The sequence below is a fragment of the Orycteropus afer genome, unplaced genomic scaffold (genome assembly GCF_000298275.1).
Source record: "Orycteropus afer afer isolate SDZICR_OR568_19922 unplaced genomic scaffold, OryAfe1.0 scaffold00172, whole genome shotgun sequence".
Lineage (NCBI taxonomy): Eukaryota > Metazoa > Chordata > Mammalia > Tubulidentata > Orycteropodidae > Orycteropus > Orycteropus afer.
Window position 1 is genome coordinate 2,225,364 of NW_006921759.1, and position 11,442 is coordinate 2,236,805.

General features: G+C 38.3%; 1 protein-coding gene across 1 annotated transcript in view; it reads right to left on the minus strand.

Annotated features, from left to right (window-relative positions):
• Nucleotides 1-5,706: 5,706 nt before the first annotated feature.
• The window catches only part of COPS4 (COP9 signalosome subunit 4), a 115,908-nt gene continuing 110,172 nt past the window's right edge, over nucleotides 5,707-11,442 (minus strand). Inside the window, exon 10 of the mRNA XM_007946809.2 lies at nucleotides 5,707-5,840. Within this exon, the coding sequence (XP_007945000.1) occupies nucleotides 5,707-5,840 (134 nt within the window). The remainder of the gene's footprint in view (nucleotides 5,841-11,442) is intronic.

The window sequence follows — 11,442 nt, forward strand, 5'->3', positions numbered from 1 at the left end:
GGAAGCCATTTTGGATATTTAAAGTGACTGAGGGTGCAGCCATTTTCTTTACAAGCGATGGCCATTTTGGATATTTAAAGTGATAGCATTCTCATTCGGATTCCAGGAACCTAAGAATAGGCTCTGTTTGCCAAGGTTGGCAGGGACATATGGGAGGCTGACAACAGGAAAGGAGACAGGTGGTGAGTGTATAAGTGCTGTCAACTAGCAAGTAGAGGAGCACAGTACCCTGCTTGTGTAGATAACATACAAACAAAGAAAAAAATCATGGGCAAGTCACTCAAACATAAAGTCACCAATTAAATATAAACACAAAAACATCACAATACCTCAGAGACAACAGAGCAGTCCACACAAAGAAGCAAGATAAAGCAGGAGAAATAAGGGACCAGGATACAGACCCAAACCACATCCCTGAAGAAGATGCAGAATTGCCAACTCCCTGATAAGGAATTCAAAAGAATTATATTTAGGTACCAATGAATTGAGAGACAGATCAAGGCAAATACTGACAAAATTGAGGAAAACACAGAGAAAACCCTTGAATAATTTCAAAAGACAATACAAGAACAAAATGACAAAATAAATGAAAAATTAGAAATGATACAAAATCTACACAGAAATCCATAAGATTAACATTAATTTTTCAGAAATACATAACACATAGAATGGGCAAAGGAGCAGAATTGAATCAATGGAAGACAGAATTAGGGAGATTGAAGGCAAATACCTGAACACTTCTTTGGAAAGGGATCAATCAGAAAAAGATCAAAACAAAAGGAAGGAAGCCTAAGGTTCATGTGGGATCCCATCAAAAGGAATAATCTATGTGTCATTGGAATTCCAGTACAGGAAATGCAAAATAAAACCATAGAGAAAATTGTCAAAGATTTGTTGGAAGAGAATTTTTCTAATATGATAAAGGATGAGAATATATCCATTCAGAAAGTCCAACGAACACAACACAGGACAGACCCCAAAAGAAAATCATCAAGACATATCATCATCAAACTTACCAAAACCAAAGACAAAGAAAGAATCAGGAGAGCAGCACAGGAAAAACGAAAAGTTATCTACAAGGGGCAACCAATAAGACTAAGCTCGGATTTCTTGGCAGAAACCATGCAGGTGAGAAGACAATGGGATGGTATATATAAAACACTGAAAGAGAAAAATTTCCAACCAAGAATTAAGTACCCAGCAAAATTGTCCCTCAAATATGATGATGAAATTAGACATTTCCAGATAAGCAGAAATTAAGGGAATTGGTTAAAACCAGACCAACCTTACAAGGGATGCTAAAGGGATCCCTCTGGACAAAGAAGCAACAGCCAACAACTGACCATTAACACACATGATGACATAACCCAGAAACCAACCCATTTATGGAAGTATCCAAAATAAATAAGCCTACAAGATTATAAACAGGGAACCAGAGACATCAATTGACAAATGAGGACAACTATAAACCAAAAAGAGGGAAAAAACTGTGTCATTACAGAACTTCTAGATGGTAGGGAAGTCAAGACAACTACAAGATGAAGAGTGGACTGTTCTAAACTTGGGAAGGAAACTGTAAATCACAAGGTAACCTCAAAGAAAAATGATAAACTTTCACATCAAAAAAGAGGACCAGCATAAATATTCAGCAAATACTAAAACAATAGCAATGAAGGAAGTGATAACACAATTCATAAACAAAACGAGCTCAGCACAGAAAATTATATGGAAGAAATCAACACCACAAAAAAGCACATAACAAAAATGACAGCAACAAATTCATATTTGCTGATAATTACGTATCTGCCAAAGGACCTATCTCTAAGATTTATAGTGGACAAGTGGATGACCCAACTATGGTACATACACATAATGGAATGCCATACAGCACTAAAGAATAATGTAAAGTCTGCAAAACATCACATAATATGGGTGAACTTGGAAGACACTATGCTGAGTGAAATAAGTGAATCACAGAAGGACAAATACAGTATTAGTTCATTGTTGTGGAGGGTAAAGGGAAATTTTATATGTGGAGGAGAACCTTCTTTGTTGGTTGCCAGGGGTGGGAAGGGCGGGGAGGGAACACTGAAAAAAAAAAAAAAAAAAAAAATACCTTGACCCATGTCACTTAGTTTTATGTATTTCACTGTACATAAATTGTATTTAAATAAAATGCAATTTAAGAAAGAAAAAAATAAAGAAACTGATGTATTCCACTGGGCAAATCTGCTGCAAAAGACCTCTTTAAAGTGCTAAAGAGCAAAGATGTCTGTTTGAAGACTAATGTGCACCTAACCCAAGCCAAGGTGTTCTCAATCACCTCATATGCATGTGAAAGCTGGGCAATGAATAAGGAAGACCAAAGAAGAGTTGATGCTTTTGAGTTGTGGTGTTGTCAAAGAATACTGAAAGTACCATGGACTTCCAGAACTAACAAATCTGGCCTGGAAGAAGTGCAGCTGGAATGCTCCTTGTAAGTGAGAAGGGCCAGACTTTGTCTCACCTATTTTGGTCATGTTGTCAGAAGGGACCATTCCCCGGAGAAAGACATCATACTTGGTAAAATGGAAGGTCAGCGAAAAAGGGGAAAACACGAATAGACACAGCAGCTGCAACAGTGGGTTCAGGTATAGCAAGGACTGTGAGGCTGGCGCAGGACCAGGCAGTGCTTTGCTCTGCTATGAGTCAGAGCTGAGTCACCAGCATCTAACAGCAACAACTAACTTTATTACTTCTTCTGGTTACTGGGATTTTTCTTTTTCCTGCTTTACCTATTTGTTGGCATTTCATTTTATTTGGATTTACAATCAAAGCCTATGACAGCAGCAAAGAAATCAAGCAACATACTGCATCAGGCAAATGTGCTGCAAAAGACCTCTTTAAAATGTTAATGAGCTAAGATGTCACTTTGAAGACTAAGATGCACCTGACTCAAGCCATGGCATTTTCAATTGTCTCATGTGAAAAGGTGGACAATGAATAAGGAAGACTGTGAAATAATCAATGCATTTGAATTGTGGTGTTGGTGAACAGTACTAGGTATGTCATGGACTGCCAAAAGAATGAACAAATCAATCTTGGAAGAAGTACAGCCAGAATGTTCCTTAGATTGAGATTGGCCAGACTTAAGTCTCTTGTACTTTGGGCTTGTTATCAGGAGCGGCTAGTTCCTGGAGAAAGGTATCATGCTTGGCAAAGTAGAGGGTCAGCAAAAAGGGGAAGACCTTCAACAATATGGACTGAAACAGTGGCTACCACAATGGGCTCCCACACAGCAACAACTGTGAAGATGGCACAGGACCAGGCAGTGTCTCGGTCTGTTGTACACAGGGTTGATAGGAGTCAAATGACTCGTTAGTACCAAACAAGTTCCTTCTTGTAAATTTTTATCTGGCTTTGGTATTGGTGTAATGCTGTCTTCATAAAATGAGTTAAGAAGTGTTCTTCCTGCTTCAGTTTTCTGGAAGAGATTATTATAGAGAATTAGTATTATTTCTTCCTTCAATGTTTGGTAGATTCAAGAAAGAAACCATCTGGCCCTGGTGCTTTCTTTTTTGGAAGATTACTTATAGATTCAACTTAATAGATACAGGCTTATTTCTTTTTTGAGTATTTTGATAGATTGTCCTTCAAGAAACTGGTCTATTTCATCTATCAAAAATACGTGGGCACAGACAGAATTTTTCATAGCACTCTGTAATTGTGCTTTTAATGTCCGTGGGATCAGTAATGACAACCACTCTTTCATTTCTGATTTTAGTAATTCAGGTTTTCTCTCTTTTTCTTGGTTAGCATAGGTAGAGTTACTTTTACTGATAAACAACCAGCTTTTGGTTTCATAGACTTTCTCTATTGATTTCCCATTTTTAATTTCAGTAATTTCTGATCTAATTTTTATTTTTATTGTGCTTGATTCAGGTTTATATTGCTCTTCTTTCTCTAATTTCATAAGGTGAAAGCTTAGATTATTTTTAGATTTTCTTTTATAATGTATGTATTCAATGCTATAAATTTACTTTGAAGCACTGGTTTTAGTACATCCTATGAATTTTCATAAATTGTATTTCCATTTTCATTTAGCTAAAAATGGAATCCCTGGGTGAAGCCAACAGTTAAGCACTTGAGTACTAACCAAAAATTGGCAGATCAAACTCACTCAGAGGTACATCAGAAGAAAGGTCTATAGACATACTTCTGAACGATCACAGGCACTGAAAACCCTATGGAGAACAAATAGAACAGGAATTGTCATGAGTTGAAATCAACTCAGGGTTAACTGGCTTGGTCTTGTTTTTCCTGGTTGTTTTCCTGAGAAACTACTCTGATAAAGCAGATTCCCTTCATTATGGAGAATGTTCTGGGCATGTTTCAAAATGGGTTAGATTTTCCTTCTCAGTAACCATAAGAGAAATTTTTCTCAAAGGTTGTTGTTGTTAGGAGTCATTGAGTCAATTTCAGAGTAACAGAGATGCATCGTGACGGAGTGCAACTGTCTCACAGCGTTTGCTGGGCTATCATCTTGAAGGGAACTGCCAACCTTTCGGTTAGAAGCTGAGTGTATAACCATTACAACACCAGGGCCTAAGACTGGAAAAAATCAGTTGCCATCAAGATTACCAACTCACGGTGACCCCATGTATCTTAAGAATAGAACTGTGCTCCACAGGGTTTTCAGTGTCTGATTTTTCGGCACTACCTCTGGATAGACTTGAACCTCCAACCTCTCTGTGAGCAACTGAAAACGTTAATAGTTTCCACCAACCAGGAAGTCCACACTCAGTCTCTAGCAATTCACCAGTTACAAATTCAGTGGTCTCACAAGTTACTGACTCCAGCAGCTTCTGCTTCTGGTAAACTTTCCTAGGCTGTGATTCTCTGTATTCACCTTTTTCTATAGTTTCAGTGATTAGTGGTTTGACCTGTGACCTCAACTCTCTGACTGATCTAAGAAAAGTCATTGGTTTTCTTTATGTTCAGCTTTGGTCTTGTTATGAGGACAGGAGTGATGACTTTCAAGCTCTTTACATGTTGGAACTGAAACCAGAAGTTACCCACAACTTTTTTTAAGTCTTTTCCCCATTTTCTCTATAAAGCTGGGAAGCAACTTTGCTTGACATCTCTCTGCTAATTGAAGAGCTCTTCTCAACATATTCTAGTAGTTTCTGTAACTTCAACTATTACACTTACTGTCTATTGACTCTGTGACTCTGGGAATGACTGAAGAACAAATACTGTGGCTTATCTCTGTGTTTCCAGAATATGGTAATAAATCACTATCCACCTTAAAAGGAAAAAAATAAAACTGTTTGCTAATTAAAAACAAAGTACTATTTTTATTTGGCTCGTTTCTCCATTTATTAGGATAACCACATCTGGAGAGGCACAAAGCGCTTATGTTTTACATAACTACAAAGTGACCACAAATTCCAAACTTTTTAGCCACAGATATTTCACTTACTCCAATTAAAGAAAAAGAGCTTTCAAAACATCTGAGTCAGCCTGATACACAGAGATCCTAAATACATGGGTACTACGTATTTTTAAATGCTTGTATTTCCTGCTCTAATAATGTCTTCCTTAAGTAGAATCCAACATAAAAAGGACTGAAATGTGTAAAGTCATGATGCAAATGCTTTGGAGACAAGTGAAATTAATCTGTACAACATGAAAAAAGATGTAGTGTGCACAGAGTTTTGACAGGGTTCACTGAGCCATCTGGGCTTCCATGGCCTGTGCTGTCCATTCTGGTGCTGTCTGACTGATTTTCTCCAAAAGGTTATTCACTTGGAAACAAAGCGATTGAATCTGTTTGTCCCACGTTGGCAAGGCTTCTCGTGCTAAAGAGAAAAAGAGAAAAATGTACAAAATTGTAATTACACCTTTGTATTTACAGCAAATGTCAGTAATTGCAAGATAAATGCAATATTACTTCTTAACAGTTTACTTCAAAACTCTTGGCTAATAAAATTAAGCACATAAAGAAAACAACCACACCATACACAGAGAGACACATACTATTATTTGTGAAAGTATAACAAAAAAAAACCCAAATCAAACCATCAACCTCAGCCACAACCACAACAAAAGACAGCCTTGTTAATCAGACTGAGCCGCAAATGTTTCCTTGATTCATAAGACGCTGCCATCTACTGGGGAAAGTAAATTGATTTACACAGTCAATGCTGATTCTATTCGATTCTATAGGATAGATATTTTAACATTTAATACCCTCTTCCTCCCCTCAAAAATCATCTTTGAATCCACTAGTTTCTCTCTACCAAAAATATCTAGTTAGAAATGAAAATGGGGAAAATGCCATTCAAAACAGCACCAAAATTTATAGGAAAGGCATAGAACAATGGGGGAAAAAAATGTAAAATATTAAATAAAGAACATAAAATTATGAATAGGCACAATCATTTTCCCACATGGAAAAAATGCAGTATCATAAAAATATCTGTCCTTTTCTAATTAATATATAATTTCAAAGAAATTCCAAAGATAATTCCATTCTTTTCTGCTTTGTTTTCTAGGCAGGAGAAAATTATTTAAAGTTAATACAGGGGTCAGAAGATAGCATCATACAGATAATACCCACAATCACTCCCTCCTCCATTGGAAACCCAGAATAACTAGGTAAAGCAGATATAATAGATACTGGAGTTATGAGCAGCTAAGGAGAAGATATAGCATTAGATCCAGTAAACGCAAAGAAAAAGAGCAGGCTAAATGACTGGGGGAAAAGGCAGGCCTTCCCAGCCAGTGGAGACAGAGGAAGCAGAGTAGAGGAGAGGGAGGAAGGAAAAGGAAAAAAGAAAAAAAAAAAAAAAACACCAGGGAACCCACAGGCACTGAAGACTCAGAATAGCCTCACCGGGCATTTTACGAGGTGAGCTAGGACTTCGTGGGGGAGTAAAAAGCTTATGGGCAAACAGATCGGGACACCCCCACCCCCCAGCTTGGGCTGTCACAGAGTCTGGAGTGGACTGGGAGCAAGGGAGTGGTGCTCTCCAAGATGGTGGAGCCCTGGAGTGGGTGCAAGGCAGTGGGTTTGGGCCAATCTCCTGGAAACCCTTTGTGGTCAGGATTGAATCTGTACACTGGATTTTTGAAATCTGTCAGTCCATGCAGTGACAAGTAACACTCTTTCCTTTGAGACTACTTCCGAATTTGAAACACTTGGGCACCATCCTCAGGAGCTCTGGTAGCATAGTGCCTAAGGCACTTGACTGCTAACCAGAAGGCTAGTGGTTCAAACCCACCAGCCACTCCTCAGAAGGAAGGTTGGGCAATCTACTTCCATAGTGATACTGCCCCGGCAACCCAAGGAGGGGTCTCTATGAATCGGGTCCGACTTGATGGCACATAACAACAACAACAACAACAACAGGCACCATCCTCAGCAGAGGCCCCCAAAAGGACCCAAGCTTCCCTACCCATGCCCGCATTGCTGACTGAATTTTCTCACCCTAAGCTCCTTTGACTTTTCTATCCCGGGGTTCCATTCTAGCATTTTCCCCCCTTTTCTCTTTTCTCTCTGCCTTGTGCAACAGGAGAAACATATTAAACCTCTACTAGGCAACCACAGCTACTACAGATGGTGGACAACACCTATTCATCCTAACACCAAACCGTATTCACAACAGAGACCTGAACCCACTTTCCCACCAGTGATTATACCAACATAGATAGTGCTGGAGAGTGACCCAGTTTAGCTGAGTTAATAACCTAAGAAGTGCACCTGCTACACACTCTCAGATACAGTAAAACATAAAATCAGGGTGAAACAAATCACTACATAGCTAACAATTAAAGACAACAACTTCAGAATATCTAAGAAACAACAGACAACCTCAAATCAAACCAAAAGACCAGAACAAGATAACAAACAAAAGCCCAAGTAAAGAATTAAGCAGTATCACAATACATGAGAAAAGACTGAAGATGTCAAAGACTTCATATCACTTGGTTCTACAATTAACACCAATGGAAATAGCAGTCAAGACATCAAAAGATGTATTGCATTAGGCAAATCTGCTGCAAAAGACCTCTTTCAAGTGCTGAAGAGCAAAAATATCTCCTTGAAGACTAAGATGCACCTAACCCAAGCCATGGTATTTTCAATTGTCTCATATGCACATGAAAGCTGGACAATGAATAAGGAAGAACGAAGAGTTGATGGTCTTGAGTTGTGATGTTGGCAAAGAATACTGAAAGAAACGTTGACTGCTTAAAAAACAAACAGATCTGTCCTGGAGAAAGTGCTGTCAGAATGCTTCTTGGAAGCAACAATGGCCAGACTTCATTTACTTTGGTCATGTTTTCAGAAGGGACCATTCACTGGAGAAGGATGTTATGCTTGGTAAAGTGGAAGGTCAACAAAAGAAGGGAAGGCTCTCAAGAAGATGAGTTGACCTAGTCGCTGCAGCGATGGGCTCAGGTATATTAGGGATCATGAGGCTGGCACAGGACCAGGCAGTGTTTCATTCTGTTGTACATAAGGTTGCTATGAGTCAGAGACGACTTGATGGCACTTAACAACAACAAAGAATTATGTGTCTTAAAGGAAGAGCAAGCAATAGAACTATCTGAGAAGGAATTCAGAAAGTAAATATATATAGGACCCTCCAAGAAGAACTCAAGGAAACCAAAAACAAAAACAGCAAGCAGCCAGACAGTAAGTACTCTGGAAGAATGCAGGAAAATAATTCAGGAACAAAGTAACAAGATAAATTACTCAATTAGAACTCATACAAACAGAGCAATTAGAAATATAGAAGATGAACACTAAAATTATGGACATAGATAACACGATGGAAGGACAAAAGAGTACACTAGAACTGAAGAACACATTCCCCAGCTAGAAGACAAATGCCTTGATGCCAGCCTATATGAAGAAAAATCGTAAAAAAGATTTAAAAGAAATGAAGAGAACCTAAGAGTTATATGGGACGGCATGAAAAGAAACAACATATGCCTGACTGGAATACTAGAACAAGATGAAGCCACTGAGAAAATTGTTGAAGACTTGCTAATAGAAAATTTCCCACATATCATGAGGGAAGAAAAGATATTCATCCAAGAAGCTCAACAAACTCCACACAGGATAGACCCCAAAAGAAAGTCACCAAGACCTATCATAATCAAACTTTCCAAAACCAAAGACAAAGAAAGAATCTTGGGAGCAGCTTGGGAAAACGAAATGTCACCAACAACAGGCAACCAATAAGATTAAGCTCTGAATTCTCAGCAGAAACCATGCAGGCAAGAAGGCTGTGGGACAGCATATATAAAACTTTGAAGGAAAAGAACTTCCAACCTAAAATTATCTATCCAGACAAATTATCCCTCAAATATGAGGGTGAAATCAAGACATTCTCAGACAAAAAGAAATTAAGGAGTTTGCGAAAACCAGACCAACTCGATGAGAAACACTAAAGGGAGTCCTTCCAGTACAGAAGCCACAACAGAGAAAACAAATTTAAATCAAGATACTTGACATCACCAACTAGAAACCAAACCAGAAAAAGATTCTCAAAATAAGTTCACAAGAAATGTACATAGAGAAATAAAGCAGTCAATCTGCTGACGAAACCAGCCACAAAAGCAAATTGAGGGAATAAAGTTTTAATTACAAAACTTCCAAATAGAGAGGAAGACAGGACTGTGTCTTTATAGAACAAACTGTCCCAAAGTTACAGAGATAAGAATTTACTTCAGGGTTGTTGTTATGTGCCGCTGAGTCGCACCCAACTCATAGTAACCCGTCTTCGGTTTCCAAGGCAATACCACTATGGAAGTAGATTGCCCAACCTTCCTTCCAAGGAGTGGCTGGTAGGTGTGAACCGCTAGCTTTCTGGTTAGCAGTCAAGTGCCTCAGTCACTACACTATCAGGGTAACCACAAAGATAATTAACAATCCTTCAAAGCAAACTCAGAAAAAAGAACACGAGGACTTAGTAAGCACAAAACCAAAAATAATTAAGAAAAGAGAAAAAACACTTGATAACAAAATGAACTCAGCCCAGAAAAATAGGAACAAGGTATTCACCAACAACACAACAAAAAACACAATAGAATGACACCAATAAATTCATACCTATCACTAATTACACTCAATGTGAGTGGACTAAATGCACCCATGAAGAGAAAGAGAGTAGCAGAATGAATAAGAAAAGAAGACCCATTGATATGCTGACTACAAGAGACCCACCTTAGATACAGAGATAAAAATAAACTCAAAATAAAAGGGTAGAAAAAAAATATACCAAGCTAATGGCAACCAAAATAGAGCAGGAGTGCCAATATTAATTTCCAATAAAATAGACTTCAAGGTGAAAAACAGCATAAGGAACAAAGGACGACATGATATGATGCTAAAAGGGTCAATTGACTAAGAGGATATTACCATAATAAATATCTAAATATTTATACACATACACACACACACACACACACATATAAAATATATTACAATAAATACCTAAAATACATAAAGCAAATATTAACTGAATTGAAAGGAAAAATGGACAACTCTACAATACTTGTATGAGACTTTAACACACTACTTTCAAGGATGGACAGAATGACTGGAAAAAAACTGAACAAACACACAGAACTCAACAACATTATCAACCAACTTGACCTCACAGACATATACAGAGCACTCCACCCAACCAAGACACAATACACATTCTTCTCCAGTGCACATGGATCATTCTCCAGAATATGCCATATGTTAGGACACAAAACAATCCTCAATGAATTCAAAAACAATGAAATACTACACAAAGCATCTTCTCAGATCACAGTGCTATAAAATTAGAAATCAATAATAGGAAGATCAAGTGAAAAAAATCAAGTATGTGGAAACTGAATAATACAAGGCTCAAAAACTACTGGGTAACGGAAGAAATAAAAAGTGAAATAAAAAAATTCCCAAAACAGATGAGAATGAAGATACAACTTACCAAAACCTATGGGACACAGTGAAAGAAGTACTCAGATGTCAGTTTATAGCAATAAATGCACACATCAAAAAAGAGGAAAGACTCAAAATCAACATTTTAACTCAACAACTTCAACAATCAGAAAAAGAGCAACAAAAGAAACCTACAGTACCTAGAAGTAAGGAAATAATAAAGATCAAAGCAAATAAACAAAGCAGAAAACAAAGAAATAGTAGAGAAAATCAAGCCCTTGGGGCTCAGGGGCTACTTTTCCCTTGGGGATAACGCTATTTTAAGGCCTGGGCCTGAGGTAGGTGGGCCTGGGGTTGGGGGGCTGCTTTATACTTGGTGGTGGCTCTATTTTAAGGCTGGTGCCCAAGGTAGGTGGGTATAGGGACTCAGGGGCTGCTTTTGCCCTGGGGCAGCTCTATTGTAAGACCAGGGCCTGAGGGAGGTGGGCACAGGGCTCAGGGGCTGCTTTTCACTGGGG